This window comes from Phyllostomus discolor, chromosome 3, assembly GCF_004126475.2.
Source record: "Phyllostomus discolor isolate MPI-MPIP mPhyDis1 chromosome 3, mPhyDis1.pri.v3, whole genome shotgun sequence".
In the NCBI taxonomy this organism is placed as follows: domain Eukaryota; kingdom Metazoa; phylum Chordata; class Mammalia; order Chiroptera; family Phyllostomidae; genus Phyllostomus; species Phyllostomus discolor.
Window position 1 is genome coordinate 209,692,076 of NC_040905.2, and position 20,918 is coordinate 209,712,993.

The 20,918-nt window shown below is 60.0% G+C and overlaps 1 protein-coding gene across 5 annotated transcripts; it reads right to left on the reverse strand.

Moving 5' to 3' along the window:
- SH3GLB2 (SH3 domain containing GRB2 like, endophilin B2) lies at nt 1-17,407 on the reverse strand. Of its 5 annotated transcripts, XM_028528685.2 has the most exons (13): nt 17,227-17,407; nt 12,565-12,706; nt 11,674-11,802; nt 6,900-7,033; nt 6,626-6,718; nt 5,212-5,223; nt 4,459-4,521; nt 2,772-2,795; nt 2,155-2,244; nt 1,755-1,855; nt 1,447-1,461; nt 1,097-1,337; nt 1-787 (listed from the first exon to the last, which is right to left on the reverse strand). In XM_028528685.2, the coding sequence occupies exons 1-13, from the start codon at nt 17,287-17,289 to the stop codon at nt 680-682; spliced, it is 1,215 nt and encodes a 404-aa protein (XP_028384486.1). In that variant the 5' UTR covers nt 17,290-17,407; the 3' UTR covers nt 1-679. The 5 variants fall into 5 exon arrangements, with proteins under 5 accessions (XP_028384486.1, XP_028384495.1, XP_035878245.1 ...); XM_028528694.2 differs by lacking the exon at nt 5,212-5,223 and having other exon boundaries at nt 17,227-17,406; XM_036022352.1 differs by lacking the exon at nt 1,447-1,461 and having other exon boundaries at nt 17,227-17,406.
- Between the last annotated feature and the right edge of the window lie 3,511 nt (nt 17,408-20,918).

The following is a 20,918-nucleotide window of genomic DNA, read 5'->3' on the forward strand; positions in this document are numbered from 1 at the left end:
TGCACACCGAGGGTGGTTTATTATTCGTCACTGGCTAGAGAGCGAAGCACAGGCAGAGTAAAAAGATCAGTTAAAAAGTGAGTTGAGTGTGGAGAGGTGCAGGCTGCAGCCGCCGTACTTGGCTTGAGCTCTAGGGTGCAAGGGGGAGGGTAGCACCGGGGAGATGCCGCTCGGTGGCCCGTCCCTGCCTCTCTGGCCAGGCTCCCCTCTGCTCCAGTTTGCCCAGAGGCGACAGCGTCCAGTCCCACAGCCCGCCGCAGACCTGCCTGCCCTTCCCCCTTTTGCTGCTTTTGGCAACTAAAAGGCAGTGCTCTCTTTGCCAACGGTGAACCCCAGGGCCTCCTCAGGCCCTCGACGCTGACCCCCCCCGCAGGCCGAGGTGCTGAGCGCAGAGGCTGCAGCCAGCGTCTCCCTCCTCGGAGGGGCCAGGAGGGCTGGGGTGTTCGGGGGACGCAGGCAGGATCAGGGGCTCCAGAACCAGGTCAGAAGCAGGGCTGGGGGAGGGGCAGGGGACATTCCACCTCTGAGGCCCCTCACAGCTGGTGACTGGGCAGGGACAGGATGGGGCTGGACTCCCCACCCTGAGCGGCTAGGTCACCAGCAGACGAGACAAATGGGAGGGCTTGCACCCATCCTGTCCTGCCCAGGACGGGACAAGCAGGGGCCTGGGAGGTCCTGCTTAGCTGAGCAGTTCCAAGTAGGTGACAGGGACCTTGCCCTTCTTGTTGCCCCTCTCGCCGACCAGCCAGTCGGGGTCCATGCCAGGCAGGCTGTAGACGGTGATGAGCTGGAGAGGAGAGCGGAAAGGGAAGGTCGCACCCCGGCTGGTTGGGGCAGGGAGGGGCTTGTCCAGGGATAAATGGGGACAGGGCTGTGCCCCCACTGTAACACATGGGTACCTGCACTCCTGAGGTGGGCGTTCGCCCCCTCACCGGCTCCACAGCACCCCCGGGATCCCCTGGCCTCAGCCCCACCCCCAGGGCCCCTTGGAGACAAAGGCGGTGGTGGCGTGGGGTCCGCGGGCCCAGTGAACCCAGCTCAGCTTCCGGGCGCCTGAGCCAGCCCCTCCCGCCGTCCTTGCGGCACCCAGACCCACCTCGTCAGCCAGCAGGGCCAGCTCGCTGCTGTCGGCTGCCTCGTAGTCATAGAGGACCCGGGCCTTGCGGGTGCCGCTGGCCGGTGGCGCCACCTCCTCCAGGCAGAGCGAGGCCTCTCCCGGAGGGGCTAGGCCCGCCACCGAGGGCTCCATAGGCATGGTGGCCGCAGTGGTGGTGGGCGAGGTGCTGCTGAGGGGCGGGGAGGCGGGCTCCGTGGTGCCCACGAAGGTGCCTGGAAATCTGGAGAGCGGAGGGCACATCTCAGCACCCGGGAGCCAGATCCAGTCCCACGTGCCCCCAGAACGCCAGGGGAGCCCACCGCAGGGGCCCGGGGGCCCCGGCTACTTACATGGCTCCCTGGGAGCTGGCAGCATGGAGGGGAAAGGGAAGCAAGGGGAGAGTGAGAGGCCCCGGGCCGTCCCTGACACCTCCCACCCTGCACCTGAGAAACCGCTCCGAGGTCCCCAAGACCAGGGCCCCCACGGTCGTCCAGCGAGGGATGTGCTGGCCCACCAGACAGGGGCCCGGGCAGGGCCTCGGCCGACAGCCCTCCAACCCGCCCTGCATGCCGTGAGGGTCCCGGCTTGGGAGAAGCTCTCTCCCGAGGGAGGTGGGGCTGCTCATGGGGCCTGGGCGCCAGGGGACCCCAGTGGGCACCTGCCCAGCTGTTTCTGCAAGTCCAGCATGTGGCGGTAGCACTGCGCATAGTAGGTCGTCTGAGACTCGACGAACTCGTGCAGGCAGCGGAGGTGGTTCACCTGTGTGGGCGAGAGGCCAGTGGTGACGGGCCGGGAGGGGTGTCGGGGTGACACGTTCCACTCCCGCGCCCCCCCCCCCCACCCCGGCGCAGCATTCCCGAGGCTTCTGCCCCCACCTCTCACTCCTAGCGGGGAGGAGAGAGGTTCCCACCCTTGGGGACTTGCTGGTTCAGGACTAGTTCGCCCTCCTACGGCCCACGGGCCCAAGCACACCCCTGCCCTCCCGCCTCCAAGATCCAGGTTCGCTCAGCCTCGTTCCGGGTGATCGCAGCGGGGGCATGAGGGGCGACAGGACTCACGTGAGTGCTACTGATTCCTTCCAGCAGGAGACGGGTCACCTCCGCCTGCCGGTCAAACTCTGTCTGGGCCACTCGGAGCTCCTGCTCGGACTGGGAAGAGGGGGGTGACAGTGAGGGTGACAATGGCCCCCAGCTTCCCTCCCGTCACCTTCTCCCGTGCCAAGCCCCGCCCAGGAGTGGCTGGCTGCTCCCCTCCCTGGCAGCTGCCACTTCCCCCTGGGGATGCAGGTGGACATCTGGGTGGCAGGGCCGCACTTCCCAGCCGACCTCAGGCCGGGAGCCCCACCCCCGGGGGGAACGACAGCGCTGCTGACCGACCCCTGAGGCCCAGTCCCCTGAGAGCAGTCCCGGAGACAGGCCCTCAGGGGCTGTGCCCAGGCTCCCCCAGGCTGACACCGCCCACCAGGGGAAAATCCCACCCGCAGTCACCTCCGGGGGCCTACTGTGGAGGTGGTCTCCCCACGAAGGGGAAGCGGCAGCCCTCACAGCAGCCCCAGTGGGCAGGGGGCGCAGCCCCAGAGCTAGAAATAGGTCTGAGCCCCGAAGCGGCAGCCGCGCCCAGCCTCCCGCTTCCCGCCCGCCGCAGGCGCCCGCCCCAGGCCCCCCGCCCCACTCACCTTGTCCACCTCATCATTCCAGAGCTGCGGGCGCCACGGCAGGGCCGGTGAGCAGGGGCGGGAGGGGGCACCGGTCAGCAGGGGGCAGCGGGCAGGGGAGGGCAGCCGAACCCCAGAGCCTGTGCCCTGCCCCAGCTCCTCAAGACCCCCACCCTCTCCGCACCCCTGCCCTCCCCCAACCCGACCCAGAGCTGAGGCCGGGCTGAGGCCTGGGGGGAGGGGGCGCTTCCAATCACACCCAGTCGACATGCCGCATGCAGGGAGGGCACAGCCAGCTGGAAAGTCCTGCTTGGGTTCCTCCTGTTGCGCAAGCCCCGGGCCCTGACTACGGCTCCGGGGAGACCGAGCGTCCTCCAGCCCCACCCAACACTGGGCTGAGCCTGCCGGGTCGGGAGGCAGGACCGTGTGACCCCAGGTCAGTCACTGAACCTTCCTGTGCTCCGGCAGAGGAGGGCAGCCTCGTGCCTGAGTCACGCTGGGGCTCAAGGGCGAAGAAACAGGGCAGCCGCCACCCTCTGGGACATCCTCCCTGCCACTCGGCCCAGAAGGGGGACGGAAGTGTGATCCAGAGTCCAGAGAAGAGAGACCCGCCTCCCAACAGGACTCAGGAGACCCCTTCGTGCGCCCCGCTGTGGGGGTGCTACCGGAGACGGGACCTGCCCTGGCGGAAGGCGCCCCCCCACAGTGCCCAGCAGTGGGGCCCGCGGGACTGAACTGTGGCTGACGCCCCCGAGGGCTCATGGCCCAGCCACTGAACGGCCGCACGAATGCACACGGCAACATGCTGTGACAGAGGTGAGGGAGAGCGGGGGGGGGGGGGGGGGGGGGCTGTGCGGGAGGACATCGCCCGTGGGGGGCGTGGACGGACAGAGAAAAGGCGGAGGGAGACACGGCAGCGGTGGTGACCGACATGACTGATGGGGTGCGTGTGACTGGCCGACTTCCCCAACTAGACAGTCAACACCACGTATCTCAGTGACGCTGGAGAACGGAAGACACCAGGCCACTCAGCGTTCCGACCCTGCGCCCCGCACCCGGCGCCGCCCACGCGGGGCTGCGGTCCTCTTCAGGGCCCACCCTGCGCCCAGACCCCGGGCCCTGGCACAGGCTGCTCCTTGCACTCCGCCCGCTCATTCTCAAGGCCTCCTCACCCCCTCGACACCCAGCACGGGTGACATCCGCACAGCCTGATGACCCGCGCCATCCCTGCCACCTGTCTGCAGGGGTCTGAGAATGTGTGGCAGGCCAGGCCCTGGCCTCCTCTCTCCTCGGGGCTGCGTGCAAGGGCCCAGCAAGGTCACAATGGTGAGTGGGGGTGGTGGGTGGTGCCTGTGTTGGTGGGGGTCAGGGCTGTGTGTGGGGGCGTGCAGACCCTCCAATTCTCTGGAGACGGGGCGGCTGCTACCCTGAGTTCACCACACTGCTCAGGGCAGCTGGCCTGGTCTCCACCTTCCGTGGAGAGGTCTGTACCTTTGCAGGGAGAAGCGAGGCCAGCCACACGGGCACAGGGCACAGGGCACAGGGCACAGGGCCGGGCAGGCAGATGGCGCTCCCGGGACTGGCCGACCAGAAGGGCAGCCCCCTGCCACAGAAACCTCTGGCTCCTGTCTGCTGGGCAGCAGCCCCCGAGGCACGGGAGGGGTCAGGGGAGGCTCGGGGTGGGGTGGGGTGGGGTGGGGGCGCTTACCGCGGAGGCGCTGGCCGAGAGAATGTAATTACGAGGTCTAGTCTCCTGAAAGTCAGGCACCGTCTAGTGGGAACAGAGTTCACGGGGGGAGAGGGGTCACGGTGGGCCGGAGCTTGGCTGGGGCCGGGAGGCCACAGACAAATACAGTGCGGACCCTCTTCCCACGTCCGCCACCTGGAGAGGAGGCGGGCGTAGAGACCCGGAGGGCGGAGACAAGACCGAGTGGGGGCAGACACGCTGGGGAGGCCAGGAAATGAGATGCCACACGGAGACAGCCTGTGGCTGCTGTCGCAGCCCTGGCCTCTGGGCAAGCCACCGGCTGGATCCAGCCCCTGGCTCAGAGGTCAAGGCCCACTGCTCCCTGGACCCCAGACTCACCGAGACGCCCCAGTTAGACCCAGCCTTCCACACAAACCCCGCCCCCCACGGCCTTCTCCATCCCAGAATCTCCGCACACGTCCCTCACTCCTGCAGCAAGGACCAGGCCCCTCCCCCACAACGAAGGTGGACAGATGGATGATGCATGGATGGACAGAGTGACAGGCTTTCAACATTTGCAAAAAGCTGACTCACAGGCTCCAACGCCTGGCATCCCCCCAAAACAGAGGCTACTCGTGGTAGAGGCTCTGATGGGGAGACCAGCTGCTTGCAAAAGGCCCGGGGACGGGCCCCGGGCCGGCCACGGCACGGCGGCCGCCCCAGGCCGGATGGGCACACCAGAAGCAGCACAGCACGTGGGACAGGTATACTCACATCTCCCTCACACTGAGCCAAGTTACCCAAAGCAGGACGGAAAGGAACAGAAACAAAGAGTTAGTGAGCCCACAGTGCAGGCGGGAGCAGGCCCCCCGGGCCCCCGCAGGAGGGGGCACTACTCAGGCGGGCGGATGGGCACGCACAACCCGCCCTCTGGAAAGCGTCCTGGTGCGTGTGCATGCGTGGGTGGGTGCGTGGGTGGGTGCACATGCGTGCGTGCATGTGTTTAGAAGGGGTGGGGACGAGGCAGTGAACCCCGGGTCCTCCGGGACTCTGCACCTGGGCTGCCCGGGTCCCGGTTCTGGGGAGAGTATCCTGGACTAACCAGGAGGCCTCAGGTGGTCCGGGCCAACCAGCTGGAGGAGAGGTCGTGCCGCTCCGTGACTAAGGGAGGGCTCCCCCGGCCGGGCCGATGGAGGAAACGCTCATTCTGGCCAAGCTTTTCCAGAGTGACAGGGAAGTGGTCCTGGGCAGGTGGCTTAGTTAGGTCATCCCAGTAGCCAGAGGTCATCTACCCGACCCGAGCAAGACTCCAGTGGCTGAGCCCCTGCCTCCACCCTGGACCCCACACGCCCAGATGAGCTGAGACCCTGTCCCCATCTCCTGCTGGAGGCCCACGCAGGGTTTGGGGCCAGGACTCCCCACGAGCAGCTGCTGGGCGCCTGGGCCAGGCCTGGCCTTCCTCGGCAGGCACAGGTTTCCCAGCATGCCCTGGACGAGGGATTCCCCCCTTGGGGCTCGAGGGGGCCTTTAGGCCCCCGCACCCACGAGCAGCCAGCCGTGCTGAGAGTGTGCTTGGCTTCGCACCCAGTTCTGCCAGCCCTGGCCTAGCCCTGATCGAACTGTGCCACGTCGCACCCCACTGGCCCTTCCAGGCCGCACAGGCCTCAGTGGGCAGGGCCTGGAGGGGTAGCCCCTGTCCAGGCTCCTGCGGCCACTGAAGGGGCCCCTCAGACATGCTCCTGAGCAGGCAGGCAGTCCAGCCCCAGGGTTCTCACGCCATGGCAGGGGGCCCGAGCGAGGGCGCCCTGGGACCGGCGCTGCAGCAGTGGGGCGTCGTGAGGGGGAGCCATGCCCTGGCAGAGCCGGGAACAGAGCCGAGCATCCAGGGAGGGTGCGCAAGAGCTCTCGGGGAGCTCCAACTGTGTCTGTCTGGAGAGGCTGCGGGTGCCCTGCGCCCAGGCTGGGGCACTGCTGGCTGGCCCACCCCATCAGTGTCGCCCCTGGGACCCAGAGCTCTGGGCTGTCAGGGTTCCCTTAGGGGCGCGACCTGAAGGACCTGAAGGGGCTGGCCCAGACCAGCACCCCCAGCCAGGCCTCTCCAGGCGAGAACAGGGGACAAGGTGATGCCAACACCAGGTCCCTGCAGCGCCCCCCATGGCCGGGGGTGGGGGCCGGCAGGGACACCCACCGTGGCTTTGGCTTCCGCGGCCTTGGCCTTCTTCAGTCGTGCTTTGCAGGCATCCAAGTCTAGGCGCCGGTTTTGGAGGAGCCGCCTCTCCTTCTGCGGACGGGGAACAGGGAGCGGTGAGCCGCTGGGCCGCCCTGGGGGACCCTGGGCCGGCGGGTCAAGGCAGGGAAACTGAGGCCCAGAGAAGGAAGGTCGTCCACTCCGAGGAACCCAGTGCACAAGAGCCACAGCTGGGGAGGCCCCCACAGGGGCGGGGCGGCCCCAGGCCCCTCACCGAGATGGTCTTCCAGTCCCCTTCCAGGAAATTGCGCAGGGGTGTGAGGAAGTTGATGGAGGCCGTGTGGATAAAATCCCGCTCCGCGGCTCCCAGGCGCTTTTCGGCTTCTGCCACCTTGATCAGCGTCTTCCCTGAGGACACAGAGTCGAAGGTGAGAAGGGCAGGGGGGCAGGCTGAGGCTGCTCCGACCCCAGGAGGCAGCGGGGAGCTCGGACAGAGCCGTGCTCAAGAGGCAAACCTGAGGATGCCCCGTGCAGAGTGGCTGGCCCGGAACAACGCGGACACAACCTACATACCCATCAACGGGGACCGACAAATAAACAGTGGGACATTCAAAACACGGAACATCACAATGCCCTGGAAAGGATGGGGGACGGGGGCAACTTTCGGAATGACAGAGAAAGGAGCGCCACAAGTCCTCTCCCCAAAGAGCAGTAAAGAAACCTGGACAGAGTTGTCAAAAACATCCATTTCTGGGCTCCCGAAATGGACAAAAGGCAAACAACGAATGGAGAGACGCATTTATCCCAGATCTATTGGGCCTTGGGAAGAACAATGGCAGAGCCCCGTGCCTTTGGGGCGGGTGCTCCCACCTCCTCGAGCTGTGTGATGCTGGAGCTCCACCCGGGAGAGACAAGCCCTGGAGCTGTCCACGAGGACGCTGGGGCCCAGAAAAACCCCCAATGCTGTTGAAAACAACAGCGATCTCAGCCGCCCAGCTACTGCGAAGCTGGAAAGCTGGTTGAAACAAGAACAGACCTGCCAGAAATGTAACAGCAGATCGGGGAAGCGAGGCTGTCCCCGTGGGCCCTGGTAAACTCCAGGATGCCGCCGGAGGTCTGGGAGGGTATGCACGTGTGGGGCTCACTCAGGACGCTTCGCACACCCACCCAATGAACGGCGGGCAGACATGTCAAGTGCTTTGACCGCGCTCCCCAACCCAATGGCAAATGCATCCGGAAAGCCTGATGGTGCAGTGCACGACCTCCGACCAGTCACCGGCTGACCTCTACTGACACATGCTGACCTAGAAGCAACTCCTAGGAAGCGAGGCTTAAAAAATAAAAAAAGTCCTGGCTGGTGTGGCTCAGTGGATTGAGCGTGGGCTGTGAACCAAAGTGTCGCAGGTTCGATTCCCAGTCAGGGCATATGGCTGGGCTGCCAGCTAGGTCCCCGGCATGGGGCATGTGAGAGGCAACCACACATTGATGTTTCTCTCCCTCTCTTTCTCCTGCCCTTCCTCTGTCTGTAAAAATAAATAAATCTTTAAAAAAATTGCCCTGGCTGGCGTAGCTCAGTGGATTGAGCGCAGACTGCAAACCAAAGTGTCGCAGGTTCGATTCCCAGTCAGGGCACATGCCTGGGTTGCAGGCCACCGCCCCCAGCAACCACACATTGATGTTTCTCTCTCTCACTTTCTCCCTCCCTTCCCTCTCTAAAAAAATAAATAAATAAAATCTTTATTAAAAACCTTTAAAAAATTTAAAATTTAAAAAGGGAGAGGCACCAGTGGCTGCATAGTGCGGGGGACACAGACTCTGAACAATGAGTCCAGGTAAGTCTCTCAGCAAACAAACAGGAACGGCCCCCTGGGAGGGCAGAATCTGGAGCTGCTACATGTCAAAAACATCCAGATTCAGCAAGATATTAGGAAACATGCAGGGAAACAGGTAAGTGCGGTCAATACACAGGAAAAAATAGCCATCGATAGACACTGTCTCTAAGGAGGCCCCTATGTTAGCCGTAGCAGACAAAAAAAGACTACTAAGCAGCTATTACAAATGTCATAAAGAAAACTGCCCTGGCTGGTGTGGCTCAGTGGACTGAGCACCAGCCTGTGAACTAAAAGGTCGCCGGTTCAATTCCCAGTCGGGGCACACGACTGGGCTGCAGGCCAGGTCCCCAGTTGGGGGTGTGAGAGAGGTAACCAATCACTAATCAATGTGTCTCTTGCAGATCAATGTTTCTCTCCATCTTTCCCCTTCTCTTCCCCCCTCTAAAAATAAATAAAATAACAAAATAAGAAAGTAATGTAAAGAAAACTAACAAGACCCTAGCCATATAGCTCAGTTGCTTAGAGTGTCATCCTGATACGCCAAGGTTGGGGGTTCAATCCCCCGTCAGGGCACAAGCAAGAATCAACCCATGAGTGCATAAAAAAGTGGGCAACCAATCGACGTCTCTGTCTCTCCCTCTCAAGTCAATTTTAAAAAAAAAGGGAAAGAAATAAAGAGTACATGAAAGGTAATTATACAGACAGCTACAAAAGACAATGTAATTTTTTCTCTTAACTGACTTAAAAGGCAACTGCATAAAACAATAATTGTAAAATTGCATTACTGGACGTACAAGATACGAAGCTGCAACATGCAGTATAATGACAGCAGAAAGGAAGAGGGAGGGAATGGAGTTACATTGGAGCAAAGTTTCTATGTTTTACTCACTTAAGTCAGCATTACCCTGAAGCATACTGTGATAGGTTCAAATGCAAATTGTAATTTACGTAAAACCGCTCAGAAAAAAATTTTAAGGAAAGCAACAAAAATTAAAACTTTAGAAAGCGTCTATTTAACACAAAAGAAGGTGGTAAAGGAGGACAGATGAAGAAAAATGACCCGAGACACAGAGAAAACAACACGAAATTGACACGGAAGTCCAACCACGTTGACATTAGATGGAAAAGGATTAAACACTCCAATCAAAAGGCAGAGACTGTCAGATTTTTAATAAAGGCCCAAATATATGCTGTATATGAGACACGCTTTGAACTTCCAAGACATAAATGGGCCAAAAATGGTATACCATGAGAACAATAACCACAGAGAATGAGAGTGGCTATAGCACTGTCAGATGAAATGGACCCGAAGACAAAAAAAAAAACACACCAAAAAACAAGTTACTCAAGACAGAGCAGTGTGATACAAAAATGAGTCAATTCCTCAGGAAAATAGACAATATAAACATACAGACCTCACAACACAGCTCCAAAATATAGTAAGCAGACACGAACAGACTGAAGACAGGAGCAGACAGCTGAAGAGAAACAGGTGGAGACTGCCCAGTAATGGACAGGACAAGACAAAATCATCAAGGATTCAGAAAACTTGAACAGCTCTATCAACCAATCTGTCCTCACCAACACCTCCACAACACTGCACCCAACAACAATATAATATACGACCTTCTCAAGTGACTATGGAACATTCTCCAGGAGAGACCATATTGTAAGCCATAAACAAGTCTTCATAAGTTTAAAAGGGAGACCTCCAATCAAGATGGCGGCATAAGTAAACACGGCTCGCCTCCTTGCACAACCACATCAAAATTACAGCTAAATTATAGAACCACCATCACTCAGAACTGTCAGAAATCGAGTTGAATGATAGTCTGACAACCACAAAATGAACGAACCCACATCCATCCAGACTGGTAGGAGGGGGGCTGGTGCAGAACAGGCTGGTCCCACATCCATGTGTGGTGGATACAAACTCAGGAGGGACATCTCAGGAGCAAGGATTCCCAGGCCCCCAGCCCACGGTTCCAGTGTCAGGAAGATAAGTCCCCACAACCTCTGGCTGCAAAAACCAGGAGGGATTGAGTTGGTGGAAAAAAACTACTTGAGTCCCAAGTAATTCCTCTTAAAGAACCCACACACGGACTTACTCATTACTCAGACTCACTCCCTGTGAGCTCCAGCACTGGGGGAGCAGCTTGAATACGTTTAAAAGCATTAAAGCCATACAAAGTATGATTTTCTGACCAAAGTATAATTAAATTAGAAATCAACAACAAAAAGAAGCTTAGAAAATCCACAAATATCTGGAAATTGAACACCACCATGCTGGTGGAAATGTAAAAATCACACAGTCACTTTGGGAAAGAATTTGGTAATTTTCTTAAAAACTTAAATTTACCAAATGACCCACCAATTGCATTGCTAGGTCTATACCCAGGAGACGTGAAAACATTTGTCCTCACAAAGGTTTGTATGCAAGTGTTTCTGGGGAAATAACCCAAATGTCTACGAAATGGTGAATGGACAAAGCAAATGCGGTATATTGATATACTGAAACACCCTTCAGCCATAAAAAGGAGCGAAATCCTAAATCACACTCTAACAGGGATGAACCTCAAAGACGTGATGCTAAGTGAAGACGCCAGATACCAAGAGCAATACATCGCATGACTCCATTTATAGGAAATACTGAGACGGGGCGAATTGATGGAGCCACAAGGCACATTAGCGGTCAGCTGGCGCTGGCAGGAGAGGATGAATGTAAGCAGACGCCCGGGATCCCGTGGCAGATGATGAGGATGTTCTTTAAGCTGGATCGGGGGGATGTTTGTGCAACTCTCGACTCACTAAAAATCACTGAACTTCGCACTCAAAACAGGTGCCCTCTATGACCGGTAGGTTACACCTCAATAACACGTTTCACAAATTGAAGAAACAGACACCGGGGGGCTCCGGACGTGCTCCCGTCCGTGCACAGACGTGTGTCACGCAATGCCAAGTTTGGGGGTCAGCTGCAGAGCGGACACACGGTGGTCCCCCCACAACCGCACACAAACCGAACGGGTTCAGAGAGGCCTCGCTCTGTTCTCGTCATCTCCAGTGTCCGAGGTGTGTACAGTCAGAACGTGTAATTCAGGTATTATCTGTGTCGTTGAAACGAGGAGAGAAGGCAGTGGGGAGGGAGGGAGGGGGAATTGGAGAGGGAGACACCGCGAAGCTCCTGCCCACCGCCCAGCAGCCGCGGGCCCGGCTCACCGTAGGGAGTGGTGGGCCCCAGCTCACTGGCCGCCTCTGCCATGTACTGAGCCAGCAGCTCCCCGTTGGTGACCCTCGAGGGCACCTTCCTGTCCAGCTTCTCGTACAGGAACTCCTCCACTCGGGCACCTGCGGGGGGACAGACGCCGAGTCACGGGGCTCATCGGTCCGACCCGAGAAGGAAAGCCAAGCTGACACGAACAGACCCAGGGCGGGGTCTGCCCGTAGCAGCCTGGTGACTTCCAGAATATTCTCTCTCGGATGCCCACTCCTGTGAGACTGGCCCTCGGCCCTGTGGATGGACTCCTTTCCTCTAGCGAGGAGGAAGCCACAGCTCAGAGACACAAAATGCCTGTCCCGGGTCCCACGGCAGGTGGTGACGGCTAGAGGTCAAGGTCTCCTTCATGACACTATGGATTTCCAGAGCCTGCACACAGCTGGACCACCCCAGGCCCGCACACAGCGGGCTCCCAGGCAGCCCGGCATTGCCTTGCCCCCTACAGCCCTGTGCCAGGCTCTCCCGCAGTTTGCTCCTGCTTGCTCCGTGCTCAGACGTGACTCCGGGCGAGCCCTCTGCCATCGCCGGCCCCACGCCCTCTCCGGTGACCTGGCTGGCCTCCTTCCCGCCTCTCCTCCCAAGTCTGTTTCAGTTTCCAGGCATTTCTTCAAGTCCTCTGCCCAAAACTTAGCATTCGCACTGCCCCCGACAGCGCACCTTAGAGCCCAGCGCCGACTCCACCTCTGTGTCCTTTCCCTGGGACCGCCCCCCACAGCAGCCATAAGCCCCCAAAGCCTCCATGGATCTCACCCACCGGCCACTCCCCCCTGCAAGCCTCAGCCACCAGCCTCCTGCCCCCCCCCCCCCCCCCAGGCCTGGCCCGGCCCACTCACTGGGGTTGGGCTGCAGCAGCACCTCCGTCTGCCTCAGGATTTTCTCCGTCCAGTTCTTGGTGCTGTCGGCCCGGGCCAGGAGGTTCTCAAAGTGGGCGTCCAGCTCGGTCTTCTCGGCCTGGCCGAACTTCTCCTCCGTGAACTGTGGGGTGCGGAGGGCCCGGGACGGGGAGGGCTCAGAGGGAGGAAGGGAGGACAGCCCGCGCCCCACCCACCCACCCCTCCCCGTGAGCCGGAAGCCAGGCCCCAAGGTCAAGAAACTTGCTCTGTAACCCTGATCACACAGAGGGCAAACCGGGCTGAGAGCAGGGTCCTAACTTGAAATGAGGCGGCTGGGCCAGAGCTGGGGGATCGTGGCTTCCTTCGGAAATCCAGTGGAAGATGCGGACCTCTTCCCCGCCGAAAGCACGTTTGTACGAAATCAGGCACACAGCCCTGGCTTACGAGGCTCGGCTGGTTGGAGCGCATCCCACAGACCACAAGGTCGCAGGTTCCATTCCCAGTCAGGGCACATACACCCAGGTTACGGGTTCGATCCCCAGTTGGGGAGCATGTAAGAAGGCAACTGACTGATATTTCTCTCTCTTCCCCCTCCCTCTCGCTCACTAAAAGTGATCAAAGAATGTCCTCAGTGAGCAATTTTTAAAAAGTGTAAAAAGAAAATCTGGTGTACGACTTAAAGGGGTAAGAAACCATCGGGCACCCACTGCCCAGGGCCCTCCGAACCTGGATATGCGGGAAAGGATTCGGGAGAAAGCGCTCACGGAATACACAGGGCACAGAGCAACTTCTGGGGTTACCGGGAGGCTCAGTGGGGGGACCGGGAGCCCCGGGGAAGGGTGCCAGGGGAGTGAGTGGCTTCAGAACCAGGGGGACCTGATTCAAGTCTCGGTTCTGCTACTGATGAGCTGTGTGGCCTTGGGCAAGTGGCTTTGCCTCTCTGAGCCTCAGTCTCCTGAGCGGAAAACTGAGGACAATAAGTAACAGCACCCCCGTCCCAGGCTGTGAGCCGGAAAGAAGGAAGATGCCGGTGAGACCCGCAGGCTGGAGCCCAGAGTCTGGCAGGGGGTCGCGCTTGAAGTGAGGTGCTATGGCTGGGCTGCCGTGAGGAGCGGGTGGGAGGAGGGCCGGCCGGCCGGGAAGCGAGGACTGCGTGGGAGGAGGCCACATGGCTGGTGTGGTGGAACACCGCCAGCCGGTCAGCACCACCTCGGAGCACACTCAGGGCCCAGAAGGCTCGGCAGCCCCACCCCAGGGCCGGGCAGGGCCCAGGATGCCACCCCGTTCCCCCACGGGACTGTTTGTGGGCCAGCGAGGAACAACCAGGGACAGCCCGAGTCCTGGCCCCCCTGCTCTGGAAGGGCCCCTGGACAAATGTCCCTGTCTTCCGAACAGGGACGCGAAGGCCTTCTCCAGCCACGGGAAAGGGCCTGCTCAAGGTCAAGGCCAAACAGCAAAAGGGTGACCGTCACAAGAACAGGATTGGTAACAACGACAGATACCGCTGAGCGCCTCTGTGGCCCGAACCCTGGGCTGAGGGCTTTATGCTGCTGACCCATCCATGGCTCCGAGGGCCCCTCCAGGCAGGTCGGGCCGACTTTCCCATTTCACAGATGATGCCACCGAGGCCGAGAGAGGGGCAGACTGTGCTGGAGTCGGGATCATCGTGGCGCGGAGGCCCTTCCCAGACTGTTCGGAGGAATAAATTACCCAGAGCCCGGGGGCAGCTCCAGCTGAAGGGAACGGGAGGCAGGCAGCCACCGATAGTCCTGTGGCTGATCAGGCTGCGGGTGGCCATCAATTATGCAGCAGGGCTTGGGTTTCTCCCCGCAGGGCAGGCGGCCATGCTCCGGCCTGAGCTCCCACCAGGGACCAGCCGCTCCCGGCCTCCTCCGACCTCCCCCGGCTCCTCGCCCTCTTCACCTTCGCCCAACTAAGGCCTCCCAGGGAGCCAGGCCCTGAACAGGCCTACCTCGCCCAGCCCGCTGAGGCTGTGGCATCAGTCCCACTTTCCAGATGAGGAAACCGAGGCTCAGAGAGACACCTCTTGGGGCCTTGGTCTCCCACCTGGACCTGGAGGATGGGGATAACCGGACCTAACTCAGAATATGTGGAAGGTGCTTAGTTCTGCGGCCGGCACACAGTACGGCTCTGACGAGTGTCCGCTGGGGTCAGCATCGTCATCAGTGAAAGGCCTCCGCCCTCGGGTCCCTCCTTGGCTCGCAGGAGCTACCTAGGAACCTCCTAACCCCAGCGGTACCAGCCACCCGTTTCTAGGTGATGTGCACCTACCTGCCTTACCAAAGTTAGCGGCAGCCCTCGCCACCGAGCTTCGGGGCCCCCCACCCCTCACACCGCATGTCCACCCAGGTTCAGAGTCCTACCACGCTTTCCCAGCTTCTCGGGCACCCATCCCCCGTCCATGGCTGCCTGGCTCAGATGACAACAAGGCCGCCGCCTCCCCAACTTTCCTTACTATTGCCCCTGCCGCGGCTGTTACTATTGCTGTAGTGACAACCGACAGTGTTAGTACGACACTTCCACAGCCCACTCCCACCCTCACTGGCACCTTACACGGATATGCCTCAGGCTTTCCTGCCGCTGTGCCTGCAGCTGGGCCGCTCCCACCACCGGCCCCAACTTCGCAAACCCCTCCTGACATTCAGGCACGGTTCTGGGACTAGAAAGCCATCCCAGCATGACCGGTTCTTCCCCCAAGAGCCCAGGTCCGCTTCCCCACCAGATGGAGGAGCAGGGTGAGGCTCTTAAAGGTGTCCCTGGCACTCGGAAGGGCTGAGTGCTTACCCAGCATGTCCTGGGACCCACACAGAGGAGCTGCCCGAGCCTTAACGCCCAAGCACCCCCTCCCAGCCCTCCTGGCCGACTCCCATCCCAGGACAGACAGGCCTCGGCGGGTCCTCTGAGTGTCCCGTCCCGCTCATTCCCATTTCAGGCCCCTCGCTCCTCTGGCCTGCCACCCCTGCCCCATCCCCATCAAGGGGAAGAGCCCGGTGCTTCAGAAGCGAAGGCCTGCAGGCCAAGGCTGCTGCCTGCTGCACGGCGGCAGCAGGGGGTGGGCGTACAGAGCCAGAGAAAGCCTCTATTTATAAAGCTCCCAGCTCCCTCCTCCACCCTGGAGGCTAGGGCCTGGGCGGTGGCTCCCACTCCGACAGGGGCCGCCCAGGAGGCCTGCCCCCCTCCAGGGGGAGCAAGGCCACGGGGCCCGGGCCTCCCAAGCCCAGGCTCTGCAGGTCCCGGCCGGGTCAGGTGCTGGGGCCCACGGAGCAGAAAACCAGATCAGGTTCTTCCCAGATGTGCGAGATAACACAGTCGCCGTGCCAACCCTGGGGAGGGTTCCCCACCTTTCAGGTGCTCCTGGGGCTGTCCCAGGGACTCTGGGGTCCTGGCATCCCCACTAGGGCTGGGCTCACCCTCGGGGCTTGGAACGCGGCGCAGCAAACCCTCAACGGGACACTGCTTTCTAGTAAACATGGCCACATGGGCTTCCCAGAGCCTGTTCGCTCCGGCTGGGCTCCCCCGGAGAACAAACACGGAAAGGACAAACACCAGACCCGTTCCCAGGGCACTGGGAGGACCGACAGCCCCGGGGGCAGACTGGGGTACACTGGACGACCAAAGGGGACAGGAAGGCTGCGAGAGAAGTGACTTGCCCAAGGTCACATGCAGCCCAAGTGCAGTAGCCACCACATTCACGCCCACAGGGAGCTGGCCTTGACGGAGCACACACGTGCAAAGTGCCAGGGAGCCCTCACGCCCACCCTGGCGGGGGGATGACCGATTATCCCATTTTTCAGATGGAGAAACTGACACCCAGAGAGGTAGAGCCTCTTCCTCAGGGTCACGCCCATAGCTGACTCTGGGTCTTCACCATTGCATTCGGCTGCCTCAGTTTCCTTCTCTGCCTCCCAGGGGATAGAACTTGTTCCAATCCCAGTATTACTGGCCGGGACAGCTTCCCAAGGTACCCAGCCAGACCCCAACCCCCATGCCTGGGGAAATGGAGGAAATAGGCCTCCCAGGGAGCAGAAAGGAAATTATCCCAGCTCTCTGGCTTCCGGACTGACTATCCAAGCGTGTGAAGGGTACCTGTGGGAATCACCGTACTAGCCCATTGCACAGGAGCAGGGACTGAGGCTCAGAGAAGGGATCGCAGGGGATGCGTGAGTTCTCAGGCCTGGATATCAGGCCTCCAGAGGCCTGCCGGGAGCCAGAGTCACTGCTGGACAAGGGCAGGGCGACAGGCACCGCTTGGTGCCCTCTCCCCTCCTCAGCGGAGCCCCCACCAGGCCCTGGGCAGGCGCCAGGGCAGCGGGGTGACTCCGCCTGTCTAAACGATGAACACTGATACTTCCCTCGCAGGCAACAAGGCCGAGGCCCGACTCAGTCCGCGGACCCGCGCCACGCCTAGGGTGCGGCCGGAGTGGCCGGCCGCCTGGAGCTCTTTCTCTCTCCGGGGCAGCGCAGAAGGAGGAGACATGGGGGGGGGCGGGGGGCTAAGGTGTCCGCGCAGCGGGGAAGGGGGCAGCAGCCTCAAGGGGCTCCTCTTGAGCGCCCCGAGCTCTGTTGCAGGGGTGCTCCGGGCCCGCCCCACATCCGGGCCCCGGGAACCGGCCGCGCGGGGCCCAGGACGCACGGCCTCACCTGCACCGCCCGAGTGAAGAAGATGCCTGCGTCCGACGCCAGTTTCTTCATGTTGAAGTCCATGGCGCACCGCACGGCGGGCCGCGCCCGGCCCCAGCGCAGCCTGCCGCCCCCCGCCCGCCTTCGCCGGCCCGCACCCCGCCCACCTGCTGCCGGTGCGCCCGCCCTCCGCGAGCCCTCCCGCCCGCAGCCGCCGCAGCCGAGCCAGCCGGAGAGCGCAGGGCGGGGCGCGGGGTGCGGGGGTGGAGCCTCGGGGACCGGGCGGGGCGGGGCCGGGCGGCCCAGCGGGGCCGGGCTCAAGCTGCTGACTGCTGTCCCTTGCGGCCTTGTCACGCCGCCTAGCGGGCTTCTCTTGCTTCCTCACCCCTTGGCCCCTCGCCGATGGGTGCCTCTTCATCTCCCTTTGTCCATTTGCAACCCCTCCTCCGCTTGGCCCTCCGTCTCCCTACTTCTGGACCTCTTTTGCCCCGGGTCTCTCTGCGCTACTCACTGCCACCGTCACCACCTTGAGCTCTCTCCAGCACCCTTTCCCCCGCCCTCTATGGTAACACTAAGAACAACTGAGCCAGGGGACAGGCCGGCTGGGGACCACAGCTGGAAAAAGGCTGTTTGTCCCCCGCCCCCAACCCCTCAGGTCCCCAAAGTTGTGGGAGGGTGTACGAAGGGTTACAGGAAGGGAAGGGAAGAGGGGCGCTTCCATTCTGCCCACGCGGAGGAAGGAGTGGAGAATGGACATGAGCTGACTTTGTACCTAGCTCCTCAGAGCCCCAGACGGGGCAAGGGGATGGGTGGTCTGCTAGTACGTGCCCCCTCTGGTGGGGCTTGACATGGGGCTAATTACCTGTTTCCACCTCTCAGCCTGTAGGGTTCATCTTTTTAAACCTGTGGAGAGTGCTGTTCCTGAGCTGGTATGCCCTCCTCCCTGCTCCTGTCCCTCGGATGCCTGGCTTCATTTCCCTACACTTACCCCGGCTCCCCATCATGCGCCTGCCTGTGCACAGGTGCCTTGGGTCACCTCCCAGTTTGTCCATAACCCAGACCCTGGCCCCACTCCCAGCCCTGGTTCTTTCTGGGGTGCGGGGAGGGGTGGTTTGAAAAGCTCCCAGGTGATTTTAAATGTGCATTCCAGGTTCAAAACCACTGATCTGAATTATTATGTGTGTGGAGCCATCATCGGCTTCCTGTCTCTTACACACGTTCAGATCCTCTGTATGCGTTTCTCTGTCTATTTCTTGTGTCCGCTACGTGTTTCTACCCATCTGTATTGGTCCTTGGCTTATTTACCAGTGTCTGCCTATAGTTGACCCTACCATTTATGTAGCCAGCATCCAGCCATAGTGTCAACAGGAAAGACCTGGTTCTTCTTGCTGAGGCATGTAGAGCTACATATCAGCAAATCTATTGGCGTGCAGTCAGAGTTTATCAGTGACCTGTTCCCACATAAGGGAAAGGGTCTAGCTAAGGTGAGGGGGTGAAAGGTACGGGTTCAGGGCAATGCAGGGCTGCAAAAGGAAGGGCAGCAGAGAAGCCTGGGGGGGCGAGCCCCAGGTGGCCTGAGGCGGGTGGCCAGAGAGCCAAGAGAGGGGGTCCTTTGTTCCGAGGACTTACGGAGTTGGCAGAGTTGGCGGGACGGGGGTGAAAAAGTTACAGATTGACGGGTCAAGGTGGTGCCCGCTTTCCCTGGGGGAACATGACTACCCAAACTTAGGTATGTGGGGTGGGGGCGGGGTCTGTTAGCCCGAATCCTTATCTTGCTCCAGACTCCATTTGTTCATCTTTTAAAAAAAATTTTTTTGGCCCTGGCTGGCGTAGCTCAGTGGATTAAGTGTGGGCTTCAAACCAGTGTCGCAGGTTCCATTCCCAGTCAGGGCACATGCCTGGGTTGCAGGCCATGACCCCCAGCAACCGTACATTGATGTTTCTCTGTCTCTTTCTTCCTCCCTTCCCTTTCTAAAAATAAATAAATAAAAAATTTTAAAAGATTTTATGTACTTATTTTTAGAAAGAGGGGAAGGGAGGGAGAAAGAGAGGGAAAGAAACATCAATCCGTTGCCTCTCACATGCCCCCCACTGGGGACCTGGCCCACAACCCAGGCGTGTGCCCTGACTGGGAATGGAACCGGTGACATTTCAGTTCACAGGCCTGCGCTCAATCCACTGAGCCACACCAGCCAGGGCTCCGTTTGTTCATCTTATTGTAAAACAGATACGTGCCAGGAAGCAATCAACTAAAGTTGGGCTAGTTACCCAAGGTTATTTATGTGCTCTTTCTGGAAGCATTAGGGACTCCCTCATAAAACAGATAGTGACCACAGGTGGGCAGTTAACCAAAGCTGTCTTATGGGCTGCTTCTTGGGGCACCTCGCGCCCTGGTCTGGGGGTGAAAGCACGGTTTCAGGGCCTTCTTTCCCAGGCAGTGGAAACGCTACATAGAATTTCGAGGGCTTCCCTCCTTCCTGTGCTAACATAGTGTTTCTTGTGATGTTGGGATGCCTGGCAATATTATCAGACCAGACTCAAGCCTGCTGAGTTGGTGGGTGAGACATGTCTCCCTCCTCCTCCCTGCCTTGGTTTCCTATTCACTCTACCTAAGCGCTAAAAGGCGTTTCCTGGCAACCAGGATGCTAGACTCTGGCTAGCAAGAGCAGCGCAGTCTCCGAGTTCACCCTATGCTTTCCCTGCCTCAGTATCATCTTTCAACAGGCATGTATCGATATCGTGACATATTCATTCACTCAGTAATTCACACAGAGCACTGTTACAGAAAAAAAGGTATTCAAGATACCCGTTAAAGACGGTAAAGACGATTTTATTTGAGAGAGGCTAGCACAGTGGGGGTTTGCAATAGGGGAGACGGATCAGGCTCCACTCCAAATACAAGGTCAAGTGGAGATTTACAGCCAAGGAGCAGGGAGGGGGCAGTGGGTGGAAATGACTACTGAGAAGCATCAAGGCTAGCGAGATTCTTGCCAAAGGCAAGCTGGAGGATAAGATGGGGAGGGGGCAGAATGAGGAATTCCATCCAATGTGGAGGATGATCAGATACCAGCGTTGGGGGGGTTTTGCTCGGCTGACTCAGCGGGACTCTGGCTAGGACGTTTCTACCAGGATGGAGACGGAGCCCAAGGCTGAGCCTTGCTGAGCAGTGGGCTCAGAGGACCTGACTCAGGTTTGGTCGAGGGGGAGGTACTCTCAACACCTGTTATGTGCCAGGCACTGTTCTGGACAACAGGGAGGCCGCAGTGAACAAAGCAAAGCAACCCCCCCCCCCCGCCCTCCTCTTGGGCAAACAAATTCATAACATGTCAGGTAACAAGTCGTAGGGAGAGAAGCGCAGTGGAGTGAAGGGGAGAGAATGAGACAGTAGGCGCTAGTTATTGCTGGTCTCCGAGCTGTCCTGGTCTAATTGTTTCACTTATTCTTCCAGCTCTCACCTGATGATTGCCATTTTTCTAATAGTAATGGCCAAAGTGTCCTGAGCCCATGCTGGGCTCAGGAAGGGCGAGGAAGCTGGGGTTTAGAGAAGTTAAGTGATTTGCCCGAGGTCACAGGGAAGGACGTGGCGGATTTTAGCCAGAACCCCAGCAGCCAGCGCACAGCCCGCTCCCCTTTGCTCTGGCCCCCTCTTCCTGGGCTCGTTGGCTGCCATGCTCTCCGCCACCTGGAATCAGAGATGCCCGATTCTCTCTGGC